The 18,137-nt window shown below is 45.2% G+C and overlaps 1 protein-coding gene across 5 annotated transcripts in view; it reads right to left on the bottom strand.

The window, feature by feature from the left end:
- The window catches only part of MKL2 (MKL/myocardin-like 2), a 230,959-nt gene that overhangs the window by 10,144 nt on the left and 202,678 nt on the right, over nucleotides 1-18,137 (bottom strand). For 4 of the 5 annotated variants that reach the window (XM_010849432.1, XM_010849431.1, XM_010849430.1 and 1 more), the window contains 7 exons: nucleotides 14,697-14,831; nucleotides 12,535-12,782; nucleotides 7,472-7,604; nucleotides 5,732-6,727; nucleotides 4,201-4,338; nucleotides 1,786-1,944; nucleotides 1,390-1,527 (listed from right to left, as the gene is read on the bottom strand). In XM_010849432.1, coding sequence (XP_010847734.1) covers nucleotides 1,390-1,527; nucleotides 1,786-1,944; nucleotides 4,201-4,338; nucleotides 5,732-6,727; nucleotides 7,472-7,604; nucleotides 12,535-12,782; nucleotides 14,697-14,831 — 1,947 coding nt within the window. The remainder of the gene's footprint in view (nucleotides 1-1,389; nucleotides 1,528-1,785; nucleotides 1,945-4,200; nucleotides 4,339-5,731; nucleotides 6,728-7,471; nucleotides 7,605-12,534; nucleotides 12,783-14,696; nucleotides 14,832-18,137) is intronic. The other variant, XM_010849434.1, reaches the window with a different exon arrangement.

Raw genomic sequence — 18,137 nt, 5'->3', positions numbered from 1 at the left:
GACAGACAGAGGGCAGGGATTAAAATCAGCTCTTAGGTTAAGGTGTGAGGATGAGTCTGTGTTGTTACATTGATCAACTAAATGGTATGTAGCAACCCGTATGTGAGAACAGGTTTGGAAGGATTTTCTTGAAAACATGCTCCTTCTGGATGGACTGAGGGGATCACAGTCTAGTCCAGCGTCATTTGTTTCAAGTCTTCTTGTGATATCTAAACTGAGTTCTGAAACTCAGCTTTCTCCTCATAAATAAACGCCCCTGCTGAGTCTGGAACTAGAGGAACATCTTACAACTAGAAAAGTTATCTTCCTTTGGTACTAAGTGGATATGAAGAAGCACTGGAAACTGCTTCCTCGAGTCAGCAGTCTGCCCTGGGCACCCTGCTCGCCGTCTGTGAGTGTGCCAAAGTGGGCCCTGTTGCTGGTGCTGAGCAGTGTCTGCAGCTACTCGCTGGGGCAACCAAGTAGGTCAAGGTGGCCGTGGCGTGGCTGCTGCTTGCTGGAGAATGCTGAACCCTCGGCCCCACACACCCTCAACCATACGTGAAGGCCCCACGGAGTCGCACATGGACTGTGGGGGCAAGGAGAGTGGCATGACCCTGCAGGCGCGTCTGCTGTGGCTGTGTGAGCAGACAGTCTAGCTCTGATCCGCACACCTCCTCGTTCACCGTCAGCATCCACGCAGTGGCATCAGGTCCATTCGCTGCAGCCTCTTATGAGGCCGGGGTTCTTCCTTGACAGTGAGTTGAGTTTTAAGCTGAGACAGGCAGTAAGCCCAGGCGTGTTCAGGGTAAGGTCTGATGCGGCCGTTGTCATCGGGCACCCACCTGAGGCCAGATGCTTTTTACAGACAAGAACTCTGCCTTTTCCCATCTCTGGGATAGATATGGTAGGCCAGGAGGGCCTCTGTCCTTCTAAAGTGCGTCTGCTCAATACACGAGCAGAGCTGCTCATGTGGGCTGGCCTGCTGGAGGTGAGGGAGTGGTGACGAGGGACAGAGTGGATGCAGGTGCTGGGTGCTCTAGAAGGCCATCCAGCTGGGAGGGGGTCAGTTTGATGCTGGCCTGACCGATGGTGGCTTTAGGAAAGGGATCTGTATAACACACATGCCCTGGTCACACATATACACATCTATCCTTCACATGACCCTCCTCTGGCTCTGAGGGGAAGTTAAAGACAAACACCGAAACTGAGTAAGTGGGAACTGCAGGTTATGTGGCTGCTGAAAACCCTTGGGAGTCTTCGATGTGAATGATATTTTGATTTCAAATAGCATTTAAAAGGCAAGCAAGGCTCCCAGTCATGAAACTTGTGTCTCTTGGGAGGCAAGGCCATCTAGACCAGGGCTTCAAGCTCAGGAGGACCTACCACGATGGAGCCTGGCCTCCTCACCTCTGGAAGGGAAGACTGGGCGCTGCGCGTCTGCTTGATGGCTTCCTCATAGCGGGGAGGGTCTTTCGTCTTGGGGACTGGATTCCCAAACAGAGAGTGCTGGACCACAAACTGCTGGGGCGGAGGGGGCGAGCCGGGCTGCGGCAGACAGAGGAGGAACCAGTTAGCTGGGCTTGGGCAGTAGTCTGTCCCCGACTGGGGGTGCCGGCGGACGGGGCCACCTTCACTGTGCTGACCGCTAAGCTGCCCCGGAGTAAGTGCACCCCAGGACTTTGGTCTCCCCCCTCACCCTGCCACCCCGTTAATGCCGACGCTCACCCGTACAGGCCCGAAGGCCTGGACTCTGGATGAACCTGTGCCCTGCGCGCACTGTCGCTGCCCAGGGGGCTGGGTTACCTTGTTGGGAGGGCTGGGGCCGTTCTGCAGGGAGGGCAGCGGGGTGCTTCGGGGCTGAAGGACGCTGTTGTTCGCCTTGTTGATAAAGGGCTGCTGCACCGCTGGAGCAGGTGGTCTCTGATAGGGCAGAACTGTACTGGATGCCGAGCTGGTGAAAACCTGTCATGAATAAATATTTGTTCGTCCGTTTGTCCTTTTGCTTTACCTTATAAAGAAAACCGTGTTTTAGAACAAGGCTTAGCAAATCTTTTCTGTGTAAGCCACAAAATGTACAGTTTAGGGTTTGGGGGGCTGTGTGGCCCCCATCATAACTGCTTTGCCCTGGCCTGCGGCCCAAATGCAGCCTGGATGACACATCAAATGGGGAGGGGCGCAGCACAGCTTGTTCACAGACAGAGGTGGGCTGGATGCGGCCCACCGGCCCCGGTCCCTCAGCATCTGTGGTCCGTCTTGGACGGCAGCGTGTTGTGGGTCGGATTTTCCTCATCTCCTCTCGTGGCTCTTTAGCTCATAACCACCAGGCCCACCTCTCTCTTCCAATCATGCTCCCAGGTGCCAAAGCCACACTTGTCACATTTACACACATCCATTTGGAACATCTTGAATTTAATATGTTCCAAATTAAACCTTCCCCCTTTTCCCACTGCCCCCAGCCTCTGAGGGAAAGTAATTGTTGGTTTTGCCTTTGACACTTAATGGAGGTAAATGGAGCCATCAGTCTGCTCTGCTTTCCGCCCTCAGCGCTCACACATCTCAGACACGCCTCCTGGGCTGGGCCCTGTGGTCTGCTGTCCTGATCCAGGTCCTCACTGTCCATCACTAGAAAACTGCCTCTGTGGTCCAGCTGCGCCTCCCTGCCTGTCAACCCACCTCGACGACGAGTCTCCACACACACATGCACACGTGCCCGCCATCGTGTCCCTCCTACACTCACTGGCTCTCCTGCCCTTGGGCAAAATCTAATCTTTGGCTGGTGGCCCGCCCTTCTTGCTACCAGGCCCCCTTTCCTTCCTAACTGAGAGGCCACAGTCAGTTTTCCACAATTCTTGAACATTTCTCCAAATCACTGCAAAGCCCCATTTAAAGTCTGCCCCCTTCTGAGCAGCTGTCTTCTGCTCAGTTAGGCAGAGGTGAGAATTTCTTCCTGTGGAATTACGAAGTTTGTTGTTTAACTCCTCATCAAGAGCCAAAGGTTTTAGGGCCTTTTGCAAATGTATGGCTAAAATGTTATTTTGTAGCTGTATCTCACAGAACAACTGGTTTGCTCATAAGTACACTTTATACTATTGGTGTTCTGAGAGAGAAAAACTTACCCTCTATATTTGTATTTCTTGGGGCTTCCCTAGTGGCGCAGACTGTAAAGAATCCACTTGTGTGAGTGTGTATCCTTCTAAATAGTACAGCTTTTCTGGGTGATGAGGTCTATAGCTATACTTTCTTATCTGTCTGTATACTCTTTTTCTATCTCTTCCTTAAAAGAAAACTTCAGTCCTACCATCTGAACATTTGCTAAGCTTCTCACTGCATTAGACTGTTATTTGAGTAACTCCTTGCTCACTGCACTCCTCAGAGGATATTCCAAGAGAGCAGGTGTGTTAACGTGACAGTCGCTGTCCCAAGAGGTCACTTCCGTCTGTTCCTCCGGTTGACTTAGCCCAGAGAGTCCACAGCACTCTGGGCACATCACAGGTACACCTAATTATCTAGGCTCTTTTATGCTAAAGATTAAAACTCAGAGACTAATCATTCTCCAGGTTTAAAATAGTAAGACCTATTTTCGAGGACTTAATATTTTTCTGGCAAGGAGATGTGCACATAGCTCCCCCTACTGGATAAGAGGGAGTCTGGGTGACACTTGGGACTGTTCAGCAGAACTCTTGGAGAATTCCTGTAGAGGACAGAGGCCTAGGTCAGCGGCATCACTTTAAAGATGGGGAACCAATACTCAAGAGTCCTGCATAAGGCACAGCACAGAGGAAGTGGTGAGCTAGAATGGCAGCCACACATAGGCTGCCTGGCTCTTACTGTCTGAGAAGGCAGACTCTTAAAAATATGTAAAGATCTTGCTCAAGATAAACATTTCAAAAACAGTCTTTTTCATCTTCAAATATCTTTTCCCAGGACACTTTTCCCCTACAAAATGATTATTTTGAAAAGAAACTTGAAAACCGTAGAAAATTCTTTATATGAAGATTGAAAAACTAGTTTGGAAACTTGGAAGAGGAGCTTAACTGCTAAGATGAGTGATCTTTCAGATAGCAGCCTAAAGCCGTCTGACCTGAGGCTCACCCGGTGGGAGATGCAGCACAGAAAAGAACAGGAGCTCCCCACGGAAGAGGCGCCTATAAAGATGCTCACTAAATGCTGAGCGGATGGTAATATGTAATAGAGTCTGTCACTGCCAGCGTCACCCACCTTTCTGGCCTGCTGAGGCTGACCGAGCGTGCGTGCTGGGAAGGCGTCTTGCTTCTGAGGCGCCGCCTGGGCCAGGCCTGAGGACAGGGTGGCTGCTGCTATCTGAGGCTGCGTCTGGAGTCCTGTTTGTGGTGGAGTCTAGGAGGAAAGAAAAACCAACTCAAATGTCCAAATCAAGGTTAGAATGAAGAGTTTAGATGTGGAATAACTGGTCACATGGGGCTCACATCTGAAAAAAAAAAAGGTAAAATGTTTATACACACTTCAATTCATTGGTACATAAATTTGAACCCTAACTTGAAACCAGAGAGTTAAACACCAGACCAGTTACTTTCATGCTTTTACTGTTTCATAAGTGGCTGAGATTTTCATCTGAAAGTTTGTGGAAAGTCAAAAGAACTGACAGCAGTTCCATACATAATAGGTCAGGTGTAGTAACTTTAGCAGCAGCAAGGAAATCTGTGAGGCCAGACTGTCCAAGTTCCTACTTCTGAGCTGCAGCGTCTATGCTCCCCAGGGGGACAGCCAGCCATGTGCTGGGTACTCAGAGGCCTAGAATAAAACGCAATTCCTTTTCCTCAAACATCACCTCTCATGGAAGATTTGGACAGGAAAACGAATGCTTAGAAAAGCTATATTATACAGCGGACTTTCAGTTTCACAGACACTCTAAAGATTAAACAGGGGAGCCAGAATTTCAGCACACACCCAGGGCCCTTGGGTCGTGCCTTCTCACCCTGGCGTGGGGGACAAGACTGCTCCTCTCTGGGCGGTCAGGGTAGGGGAGCAGGACTCCAGATGGTTTCTGTGGATTGCGGCCCACCTTTTGTTGAAAAAACCTTCCAAAGTCAAGTTGCACACAATGGCTTCAGGTAATGGTTGGCCTCAAAGGAAACTTCATGCTCACCAGTGTTTTATCCTCTGTCAATACCAGGCTCACTCCTGAGTCTGTGCTCACATTCTCCTTAGTTTCAGCATCTTCACCTTAGTGGTGCCTTTCAGGAACTACACTTAGGAGGCAGAGAGTGGACGTGAGAGCAGGAGCCCTGCAGTCAGAAGGCCTCGACCGCCGGCTCTGACCTTGGACAAACTATTCAACCTTTCAGGGCCTCGCTTTCCTTTCTAGACGGGGGCTTTCTCACTTGGGTCTTCTAGGGAAAGGGAAGATTAAATGAAGCATGCCAGCTAAAGTGTTATACTTGGTGCTGTGCCTCGAACCCAAGAAGTACCCAGTGACAGTCACTGCCATCATTATGAGAATGGCACTGGTATTCAAACATGTCTCCACATGCGACACTGTGTTCATTAAGGGTGAAAGGCAGCAGGAAGGAAAGGCACCCGTTTGATTTTACTCTGAAAACTGTGCTAGCTGTCCACATCTGCGAACAACCCCCGACACATGCATGCGGTTCCTGCCACCTGGCAGCCTGACTGGGATGCATGTATGAAGCAGCTCGGGTCTGTGCTCACCACGAGCCGTTTCTGGGTCAGGCAGGCTGTAAGGCAAGGAGTTAGAAGACATGCTTCACACCTGGAGCTGGAGGCTGCCTGCAGGGAGCTGCACTGAGGTCACACTGGAGCCCTGGATGGACACAGGGAGCAGCAGCTGTGCAGTTTGCGTGGTCAGTAAAGCCTGCGGCTGAGCGACCCCGGCGGGCGGCTGGCCCTGGGAACTCACGTAAAACTGTGGGACGAGGCTCGGTGGCTCGGCCGGGGCCACAGGCACCTCTTGCTTGATCACTATGGCCGTTTTGGCAACAAGGGACTGGCCGGCCACTGGGCCGGGGCCATCGGGGAGCGGGGCCTCGTCCTTGGTGGCGGAAGCAGTGGGGCCCCGCGTCTGGTCGGCCTTGGAGACCGAAGGGGCAGGGGTGCTGGCCGGGGGCGGGGGCTCCAGGGGCCGCTGCTGCTGCTGCCCTCGCTTCTCCACCTCCAGCTGCATCTTCAGAACTTCCACAAGCTTCTGCTCCTGCTCCAGTTTCCGCTTCAGCTCCTCGATCTGCTTCTCCTTCTCCTGGAGCTTGCGGTCCTTCTCGGCTGCGTCCAGCTCCAGGGTGGACAGTGTGCTGCTGGTGGGGCTGAGGCTGTCCTCAGTGCTGGTTGCCCGCAGGGGCGACGAGCACAGGAACTGCGATGGGGACATCATGGTCATGATCTCGGTGAACGTATCAGCCATGCTCGTGTCCTCAGCACTGAGGCTGGACTGTTCGGAAGGTGCAGGTGAGATGGGCAGTGGGGAGCTACCGCTGTCCACGTGGGCCACGCTGCTGCTGCTGGCGGGGGGCAGCTCTGCCTTGAAGGTGGAGCCTGAGCTGGTCACAGAGTTCTGTCGTGTTGTCACTGGCAGGGCCACGGTGACTTCGGGGTTGCTGGGGACGACGGCGGGTGTGGGCACGGCTGTGACGCCACCGGCAGCAGGGCCGCTGCTGTTCACTTCCTGGTAGGGTTTTAGGCGTTCAATGAGGTCCAGTTTGGTGCCTGACACAGGGAGACCCCTTAACTTCAGCTCTGTCTTCAGCTCCGATACCTGGAAGTACAAATCAATCAGATCGCTTTTTTTGGTGTTACGACCTTCTGACAAATCTATAGCACACCTGAGTGCTGGAAAAGGTGCCTACATCTGTCAGACAGCTCTGTATGACTGCGTGTTAAGTGTGACAGTTTGTTTTTTTTTTAAACACACAAAAACACAGAATTATAGACATAAAGGACCTGAAAGGCCAGTGACAAAGCAAGGGTTATTAGAGGCTAATTCCTTTGCTACCTCAAAAGATTTACTACCAGAAATGATAACAGTTACATTTACTGTGTAACTGCCATGGGCCAGACAGTGCCAGAAGTACTTTACTCTTTCAGTTAACCTTCACATGAGGTGTAGGTATTATTATTCCCGTTTTACAGATGGGGAGAGAGGGTATGTCACTGGTCCAAGCTATCATAGATAACAGAAGGCTGCGTAGGGGTGGAACCCAGTAAAGAGGGTCCTGGAGATGGTGTTCTTAACTGTTACATCTTCCTCTTCTCCCAAACTTCACAACAAGCAGGGATGAAGGTGCTTGCTCATGGCATCTGCTCAATAAATGGAAATTTATTACTGGTCATTTTAAAGGAAACTTAATGGATGTAAAAAGAAAGTACTTCTGTAATGGTTATCCTCGTGCTGGTAGAGTTGAAGGCCTATTAGAAACTGCCTACATCTGCTGGACAGATCTGGCATAGTTTACAGTTTTGTGGTTCTTACAGGTGAATAAACCCCACTTGCAATGATCACCTTTAGATCATCCAAGCTCGATGGCAGAGGTCCTGGCTTTCTCACAGGAGCAGGTGTATTCTGTCTTGGTGTGTTAGATGTGGTAGTGTTCAAAGCTGGATTCCCACTGTTGTTGTTCTTGTCATTGAGTGGCCTTCAAAAGAAAAAGAAAATCAGATTTTCTAATAAAATGATTTCTGGGGTTGACATTGCTCCTGTTAACAATCTGTGAACTTACAAAGAGAAAACTACCCGGTCATGGGTTGGCTGACTCAATATGGAAGAGATGTCAGTCAAATTAGACCCCATTCAAAATCCCTGCAGGTTTTGTCTGTCTGCTTGGTAAAAATTTAGAAGATGATTCAGAGCTTTATATAGAAATGCAAAGGACCAAAACCGGCCACGGCATCTTTAAAGAAGAAAAGCAAAGCTGGAAGCATCATACTACCAGACAGCAAAATTTATTACAGAGCCAGTTACGAAGATGCTGCTGATGCAAGGACAGGACAACAAATGGGAGAGATCAGAAAATCCAGACACAGATGCTGCATACAAGGACAAAGGTGACACGGCAGTGTGGTGGGAAAGGGTGGTCCTTCCATCAGTGGTAACGGGCCAAACTGGATAGTCAGTCACAGGAGAAGAACAGGGCTCTTGATCAGCCCCTAGCCTCACACCATCCCAAAACCTAAATGTGAACTGGAAAACAAACTTTGAGAAGAAAACTTAGCCTAGTATCTTCATAGCTTTTGATAAGCAAAGATTTCTTAGGACAGAAAAAGCACTCAGGGTTAAAAACCAAGCCCCAGGAGAAGATGTTTGTCATAACATACTTCTGACAAATGCCTCATCTAGAATACACACAGAAGTCTTGCAAATTATTGACAGTAAGAAAAAGAAAAACCTAATGGGAAAATCGTGAACAAACACAGCACAAATGGTCAATAAATATATGAACGAATGCTTAACCTCATCAGGTATGAGGAAAATGAAAACCACAGCAAAACAGCACTGCACACCCAGCAGAGCTGCTGCTGTAACATGCAAGACTGACACCACCGAGTACTGGGAACAACCGCAGCCCGCATACACAACTGGGAGAAGCAGAGTTAGTACGACTGTTTTGGAGAACAGTTTCATAGTATCTACTAAAGAAACACCATACCCATCTGATCCAACAACTCCATTTCTAGATCAACACCTGACAAAGCCACACGTATGTGAACCAAGAGATGCAGCTTAGGAGATTTACTATGGCATAATTCATCAGAGGCCCAGCTGGAAGCAACCAGCTGTCCCATCAAGAGGATGCTGGGTGGATGAACCATGAAGTAGCAAGAATAAGAATTAACTGCTGCTGTTTGCACGAATAAAGATATGACTCACAAACACGTTGAGCAAAACTAATCCATGGATTCCAATCAGGGAAGTCACTAAGGGGGGATGTGAGCCAATGACAATGGAGCTGACAGTGTTCCTCTTCTTGATGTAGCAGTGCACTTTGGCATTGGTTTTCACTTATAATTTATGGACTTCTCTAACTTATACTACATTTTTAAAAGCTTATTTAAAAAGTGTTGGTGAATCTGTTATACTTTCATAATAATTCCCCTAAACTTTTCATGTTGAAGCCAGGTCCTTCCAATGCCTTCTGGCTGTGATACGCTTGGCAACAATGGCATTTTCTTTTCTGGTTGGTTGATACTCATTAGAGAAAGGTGCATGTGGTCACTGACGCTCTACAACCAATTCCATTGCAGCCTCAGGCTTAACTGTCAGTATAAGCTTTGGTACTGAAGCTTGGTACCGAAAAGATGTTGAATTCCATGTCCTGAAACAGGGATCTGAGGTGACGGTGCCTCTGGGGTGAGGTCCATGGCTGGATGAACTTTCTCAAATAAGTTTCTAAGAAGCCTGTGTTTGAAGCCACTGCTGGCCTTGTCAACAGCTAACTCTTGACTTGCATCTGAGGCTTTTTAAACCTGCCTGAATTATGATGAAATTAAGTACTTGAAGTATTTGATATGAAGTATTTTGAAGTTTGGATGAAATGACAAATATTTAAAAATATATCACTATTCTTTCTAAGAGTCAACTTTTAAAAACCGTATTTTCAAATTATGAAATCATTTTAATCACTGTTTCTCAGCCTTATGTTCATTACTCTCCCCCAGAAAAGCTCTCTAGATAATTTTTCTAATCACTCTCTCTGAAATTTTAATACCATAGATGTACTATATTCTCATTCATGTACATAGGTCTGTGCTTTATTACATAAAAACTGTAAAATGCTTCCAACTTTTGCTCCTTTGTGAATGATATCTTCTCCTTGAGAATGCATAATTTAAATTTTTAAAAATTAATGTATCTTTGGCTGTGCTGGGTCTTCACTGATGCACATGTGCTTCCTCCAGTTGAAGTGGGGGCTCCTCACTGGGGTACTTTCTTGTTGCAGAGCACAGGCTCTAAAGCAAGAGGGCTCAGTAGTAGTGGCGCGCAGGCTAGCTGCCCCACGGCATGCGAGATCTCAGTTCCCACACAGGGATTGAACCTGCGTCCCCTGCCTGGCAGGTGGATTCTTAATCACTGGACCACTGGGGAAGTCCCCATGGTTTAAATTAATTATTTTATTCATGCTGAGATTCTATAATACTCATTAATATGATTAACAGTATAGTGTTTAATTCAGTTTTTAAAACAACAAAAATAAATTGGTTTATTTTTTTCCCAAATCAACAGAGGGGAAAAAGAGAGAGGAGGAGGGTGGATACCTGATGAACGTAATCACTGCGTAGTTGAGGATCTTGAGGTCCAGACACCTGCTGGGACCCTTCCCTTCTGTCAGTAAGTGGCCATGTGGGAACTAAAGCCCCATGTCTCCAGGCTCCTGCTCCTCCCAAGATACCAAAGGGCTTTGTTATCAGTAAAGTTCCACCACTGTGGGCCCTACACAACTCCCACATTTGGTTTCTTATACTGAATTTTGGTAAAAGGAAACAATGTGTTTGAAAACATCTCCATTCTTAGGATCTGGAGATTAAACAAAACTGGTGTTCCATTTCCATCCGGTGAAATAAACACAGAAATGACAGCTCCTTCCTCCTCTGAGTTCTTGGGTCTTTTTGGATGACGCTTTCTTGGGGCAGGTGGCTTGGTGACTTCAGTGGCAGGAGTGTTTGAGGAGGAGGGAACTAAAGCCTTCATAGAAAGACAAAGAACTTTCGCATTTGGGTGCCCCCCCAACCCCAGCCAGATGTTTTCTTCCCATCTGCAAAGCTGGCCCCACACAATTTCTTACATTACAGAAAGGATTATTTCATGGCTAGACACCCCCTTTTACTGGCTCCTCAGTTACCAGTTCCCTCATCAGGGCTTGGGGGCAGTCCTGTCGGCCCCTCTGAGAGTCGCTGTGAGGAGGGTGCTGCTGAGCACTCGGCTGGGGCACCGAGAGCACCCCTGCTGTCCTCCTCCCTCATGGGGTCCCGCGGTGGCAGGCCGGGGGCCGCCTCCCCAGGCCTGGATGAAGCTGTAAAGCAGCAGTGCTTTGTCTTTGATGCTCGTCCAGTTCTCTGGCCTTCCCTGGGTCCCTTCCAATGTCAACAGCTCTCTCGGGCCTGCCTCCTCTTAAAATAAAAACATGCTACAAACACTCTTTTCTTCCTTCATCTCTGTTGCCCTGATGTTTCAGATTTAAGCACTTCACAGGAAGGTCTGAATGACTAATAGGTCTAATCTTCCTCAAGATATTTGGGTCTTCAAAGAAAAAAGTGAATTGATAATTCTTAGCATATGAGGAGACTATTTCTTACAGAGAAGCTTTTTAGTAAGCCTTAATCCTTTTCTACTCCTAGAAATTATGGGCTCTCCATGGAGGAAGGCTTAGCCTACGTGTAGAAAACATAGGCTTCTACAGATCACATGATCATAAATTGAGTGGTTGGATCAGAGTATAATTTTTTCCTTGTCATGAGATTTTGGATCTTTTTCTAGAGTTTATTTTCTCCAGTTGACTTTAAATACTTCCTTTTTCCTGAAAAGTGAATGAAATGAAGGACAGAGACTCTGTATTTTTATCTGTTTTCCAGAACAGTGTTCTGAGGATGTGTAACCAGTGATTTCCTCTAGTACATAATCAAAATTAGTTGTGGGTGTCCTGCTGTGAGAATTCAGTTTCAGAAACTATCAGGACTCACTCCCTCTGTCCTTCCTGCTTGGGCTCAAACTTTGGGCACATGTTCCTTCTTCATAGTTGTTGGTCACTGAGACCTTTTATCGTCTTTTGGGACGCCTGCCACCTGCTCCTTCCTTCCCATTCTCAGTGTCCCTTCTTATTCTTGTATCTGCTTTATTGCCAAGCTTCTAACTGGCTTTCCTACTTGCAGACTCCCCTCCAACACTGGCATCAGACTGTTCCTTCTTGCATTTTGATTTTACCTTGTCACCATGGTCTTCTGAAACATCCACCATATCAAGATTAAAGTCTTCCGCCCCAAAAAAGTCTTCCCAACTTCACGTTTCTCTAGACATTGGCTCTGCTCAAATCTGCCTTCTGCTTTAAAAATTAGTCATATATGTTACTCAGGCCATTTTTCTCATCATGCAATATAAACAGGCATTGTTTGCTCTAACGTCCTCTGTATTTGTACTCAGACCATTCCTCTTGGTTTGGAAGGGTCCTTCCCAAGTTTCAGGCCCTTTCCCTCCTGCCTTTTCCATAAAACTTTTCTTGACCGCTCCAGCATTTATGCTCAACTGTCTTTTTTAATTTAAAGTGCTTATACCAGGTTTACACTTCTTTTGCTTTTCTCATAGCATCTAATATTCAAGTAAATAAACAGGCAAATCTTTCCTGGATGAGTAACTGTGAAAAGTTGTTTCTAACTTGAAAAGTTCAGAACCTGTTATAGAGGACAAAAAGTGAACTGGAATGCAGACTTTTCTCACTATGTGGCTTCTGACACTATGAGCTTCGATGACAACAGAATGAAAACAATCGCTGAGCACAAATAAATCATAGCATCCCATCTTCAGACACTAAGGGCTGCTCACAAAAACCACAGTGAACCCAGTTTACGAAGCCGTACTTGAGTGGCGCGGGCAGGATGGTCTGGTAGTTGTAGTGCTGCTGCTGCTGGCTGAGGATCTGCAGCTGCAGGAAGAGCTGCTGCTGCTGGAGCAGCCGGGCGTAGTTGGAGTCCATGTGCGGCTCACTCCTCTCCCCCTTCTGATCTGGCGGGATGTACTGGTGGTACTTCAGCTTCTTCACCCGGGGCTTGGGGTCTTTGCACTTTTTGCTGCGGTGTTTGTCGTTTGGATTCTTGGGATGGCTTTGCTATTTTCGAGAAAAAGAACATTTTAAGAGAAAGCAGTCTATTCTACTGTGTGTATATCTGATTTGAAAAGAAAAAGTAACGCACCTTGAAAATCGGGATTGCCTCTCTGGAAAGCAATATACTAAACACATTTCAGGAGCTGTGAGAACATTCGTGTGCTCCTAAGAACTTCTGCTGCGTTGTTCCCTTAGACTAAGGGCAAGATGCTCAGTTCTGCATCATCTATGCAAGTTCAACAAACATTTACTTTGGGTCCTGTGTAGACACTGCCTACTGCTTACATATTATTATCTCCTTGTGAAAAAACAGGCTTCACACTAAACATACAATAGGGAAATGATTAAGTATATTTCACTTAATCACAAATATAACTTAAATCTTTTATATTCTGTAAATATTTTGTGATCATTAAAATCTATGATGAATATATAAAAGCAGAAAAGTGCTTCTAACTGAGAATAAAGCAGAATATAAAGCTACCAATTTCCATGGCAAATACACACAAAAAATGCTGAGTGATATGAACATGAATTTAAAACTTTTTTTCCAAAACATTACATTTTTATTTTGAAAAATGGGGTGTGAGACCCTGTCTTATGGTTAAGAATCAGATGTCTCTTCTGGGTTTTCATCTCCTTCATTTATAAGTTATCAGATCACTTTCTACTTTTTAATATTCATATTGTAAGATAGATTCATCTTTTTAAAGAATGGTCCACAAGAACACAAAACAAGGTATAGGAAACTGTTTCTGAGATGCTTTAGGTACAAAGACACAATGGGGGTTGTGGGACAAGGATGCAAGAGCTGATTTTATTGGCTCAGTTGCACAGACACTCTGGAATTTGTGGCTCCGATACTAAGTGATGGAATAGGGTGAAATACACTGATCTGTGCCCTGAAGGCACGGACACCTGGCCACACAGAGGAACCAGCCTGGAGTAGCAAGAGCCTTCTCTCCAGGAAGACCAAGGACAAACAGGTCCTGGGGACAGAGGGGAGTGAGGAACACACCCAGGCTAACTGCCTCCAAGGAGGAGCACTGCAGCTAAGTGAGAGGGAAGGACGAAGGCCAGACAGGGATTCAGAGACAGGGTCCTGACCTTGTTATAGCCTCCTTTCTTTGGGCCTTGGTATCCTCACCTGAAAGGTGCTGAAAGGCTAAGCTAGCTCTCCGAGGTCCTTTTTTAGTTCTAAAAGTTTGGGATCTATGTTCTGCTCGTTTTGGCAAAAGCCACATCTGAAATGATTAAACTATTCCTCAGGTTATAACTCCCCCTCCTTTATCTAGCAGTTCTAAATCCACATTAAAAAACTATTTTGACCAAGTAAAATGCAGGGAACAGTGCCATAAATCTGCAGCTTCTCTGAAGAACAAACCAAGCTGTATCAGGCCAAATCTACTAAACAAACAAACAAAAAAAAGGTATTTTCTTCTTGAAAACCTTTAACCTGTCACATAATATATCTCCAATACTGCTGAATTTGACCTTGTGTATAGACGTTTGAAATCACATTACCATTACAGACATCTGTGTGTGAGACTCATGAATCCCAAGTGCTAAAGTCTCTCTCTTTGTTTCTTCCCCATGAGTTTCATCTTACTGGCCTGGGTGGAAGCTGAATTGGGAACTGTTGATAAAATGATTTCTAAACTCTTTCTGCGCTGCTGCAGTCGTTTTATACAGACTGAATTTTATTCTGTTCTTCTGTGACCATCAAACGAGAGGTCATTTGTTAAAGGTGGAGGTTTCAGTTATGAAAGCTGGGGTGAGCCAGTCCTTCTGAGGTTTTGTTTTCAAGGCTTGACTAAAAGGCAGGCTCTGGACATAGCCTCTGTCCTCCGTGCTCAGGGCTAGAGACCACAGTTGAAGGTGACGTTGCTGAGGGTTGCACGCATGTAGGGTACCTACCTTCACCAGTGCTGGCCCAGGCTTCGCTGAGGATGTAGTGCTTGGGGGGAGGACGGGTGCTGTGGACCGTGGCGGGGGCTGATCTGCAGTAGGAGTTTTCAAGAATTCAGGAACTGCTGGGGACACTGGAGTAAACTGGTGGAAAAGGCAGAAAGGAGACAAGTCTGTGAAATCATTAACAGTGAAAACAGAAAAGCTAGAAAAGAAACAGAAAAATATAGTATTATGTCTGAGACCTAGACGGTGGAATAACTTGCTTTACATCCATTGAGCCAACGATTTAGTCTTTGCCCTGACAACAACGAAAAGCTAAAGCTAAATAAGGCTGGATTCACAAAACTCTAGTGTTTTCTCAGAACGATGGTCAGAACCACCATTTTTTGGCAGAAAGAAAGTCCCAAACTCATAAAAATTATCAAAACAGGACACGGTACTCAAAAGGCTTTTTTGCCCTATAGGTCACACTAATCTGGGCTACTTCAGACGTGATGCTTAGTCGTCGTTACTGGCCCATGACTCCCCTTGATCTCACCCTAGGTGCACTGTCAGGCAGCCTCTGGTAAGAAAGCTTCCGCTTCTGGTAGGTCAGATCCATGCACGTGTCCTTAAAGGTGCTAGACAGCTTCTGTTCCCGTTTCCAAACCTTATTAGTGCTCTTGTGAACCACCGCCTCCCAGTTCTTGCAACAGAAGAAAATCTGAAGAATATATACTAATAGGACTGACCTGTGCATTGACAGTCCCCTCACACTTAGAGCAAGAAGTGAATTTGTTGCCTAGGCCAAATTCAGCAATTACTGAATCTCACTTTGGGGTCATATATTAATAAAGGAAGCCATCAGCAGCCCCAAAAAACTATTCCCACCAGCAATCTTCTGTAAGTACAGTGTAAGTATTCATTTACTGGAAAGAGTAACATTTAAATCAGTTAAATGTTGCATATTGATTACTACTTGGACCTTGCCTTAAGAGAAAATGTCTTTATCATTTCTATTTCCCTGAACAACTCTCAAATTCATAACAACAATCAAAATCAGTTCTCTTGTTGAAGTATTCGGGTTTAAAAATAGCAAATTGTATTTTCCCTCCTTAAAATAAATGACCTGAAAACTCAGAGGGCTATTAGCAACAAGAAATATGAAGCTTGGCACATACTGCCTCATCTGATCTGAAGTTGCTCAGTCATGTCTGACTCTTTGCAATCTCATGGACTGTGTAGCCTGCTAGGCTCTTCTGTCCATGGAATTCTCTAGGCAGGAATACTGGCGTGGGTTGCCATTCCCTTCTTCAGGGGATCTTCCCAACCCAGGGATCACACCCAAGTCTCCTGCGTCTCCTGCATTGCAGGCAGATTCTTTACTGTCTGGCACATACTAGTTACTCAATAAATATTTGTTTAATGGGTGAATGGAAGTTCCTGGTGGCGTTACTCATACTGGGTCACTCCAGGCCCGAAGAGCCTGGGAGATGTGGGTGGGTGCAGTCAGGTGTCCGTGCCCGTGTCACTTCTCTCCCTGAACTGTGTTTTCACTTTGTCATTGATTTTCATTTATAAGTAACTATTAGTTAACAGTAAATGTTGACGATACAAGACAACTTTTTAAAGGTGGCCACACTCAATTTCATTTTCAAACAGAAATGAAGGGACTCCTCCATGAGTCTTGACACCTATGTTCCAGGGTGACTTCTGTCCCCAAAGAGCCCTGAGATGGCTGGCTCCTCAGTGAACCTCTGACGTGCAGTGAATGATGATGACCTGCTGATCCCTGCTTTATAGAATGTAGCTTTATGTTACCTATTTCTCTTTCATGTCCTTTTTTTTGTTATTTTGGAAACGCGAATACATATCTTTGGGTCAGTTTTCACACAGGGGAAGAACATTCTTTGGCTATTAAATAACTGGCATATGAAGCAGAACCAGATATTTGAATTTTGAAATATATATATATATATATATATAGATTTCCTTGCAGATAAATACTAACCTAGTAAGTTGTTTTGCCAGTCTAGCCCCTATTGACTGATATGATAGTAATGATTTATTAGACAACAGTCTTAATAAATGTGGTATCAACTGTAATATTTATGAAAAGGTATGGCCTCTATTTCTAGACCTCATCTGATTGACTTCCGCCTTAATGCTCCCATCTTTTAGCTTTTTTGGCATTTTAGTTTGACTCTGCTATCTAGAAAACCACAGACTCCCTCCTGCATAACTCAACTGAGATAAACTGATTGTTAATTTTACCTAAAGGGAAGATAAATTCTGGTTAAAAAGGGAGAAATATCTAAATGCTTCTTTACATATTGCTGGTCTTTTTTATGTGCCTTAGAAAGGAAACCTCCACCTCCCCTACGCTCCCATCTTCCTTCATATATCTAGATGTTGGAATTCCAGTGGCTAGAATTACCCCAAAAGTCTCAATATTACGATTTTTGAAATGAAAGTATTCCAAAAAGGACTAAAAGAATATCCAAGGCATAGAGGATACCACACTTATTTTGTTCCACAGTAAATTGAGCAATATGTTAAAATCTTAATGCTTCATCGACATCAAGATCTAAATTCACCTTATGGACTATTAAAAATTTAATCTCAAAATGATTGAGAATCTTCTCTCCAAAAAAAAAAAAAAGTTGCAAACTTTGCCTTGTTTTATTGGATCTGATACACTGTTCTTTTCACAACTTCTGGTCTTGTGACAATGGTTGTAATTTTAACATGAAATATCAGGAAAACATTATTTTTTAATGATGGATATTTACACTCTACATAAAACTCAAAAGAAAGCACTTCAAATATTAAAGACTGGAGAAGGAAATGGCAACCCACTCCAGTATTCTTGCCTGGAAAATCCCATGGACGGAGAAGCCTGGTGGGCTACAGTCCATGGGGTCGCAAAGAGTTGGACTCGACTGAGTGACTTCACTTTCTTTCTCATATTAGAAATCACTATAGAAAAGTTTGCTACAAAAGAAAAAAGTAAGTTCAGAGCAAGTGTTTAAGCTGATTAGAGTTTTATGATGTTTCAGGTATCTGCACTGGCTCCTTCTGAAAAGACGATACACTTGCCAAAGACCAATCATTTGTCTCTGGTGAGTTCCTTTTTCATTAGAATTTCTTTAGACAATCTGGAGAGGTAGAAACTAGATATTTAAAAACAAAAGTGTTTTGTACTGTAGACTTTAAATCTACAATAAAAGTGTTTGCAACTTAGGATGTAGCAGAGATCTTAAGAGGACAATATGCAAATAAGAGATTCAACATGCAATTATTCTTTAAATTTAAAGCCTCAGATAAAATGAGTCAAATACAAATCAAAAATATATGCTTTGTATATTTACCAGATGGATAGTTTATGTAAAATTCCAGCTTTGTTAAAACAGATCACCTTACACTGACCCCTTGTTTCTGTATTACATAGCTGTAACTTTAAGCATG

This window comes from Bison bison, unplaced genomic scaffold, assembly GCF_000754665.1.
Source record: "Bison bison bison isolate TAMUID 2011002044 unplaced genomic scaffold, Bison_UMD1.0 scf7180017864283, whole genome shotgun sequence".
Classification (NCBI taxonomy): Eukaryota; Metazoa; Chordata; class Mammalia; order Artiodactyla; family Bovidae; genus Bison; species Bison bison.
This window is presented reverse-complemented; position numbering and strand designations above follow the sequence as displayed.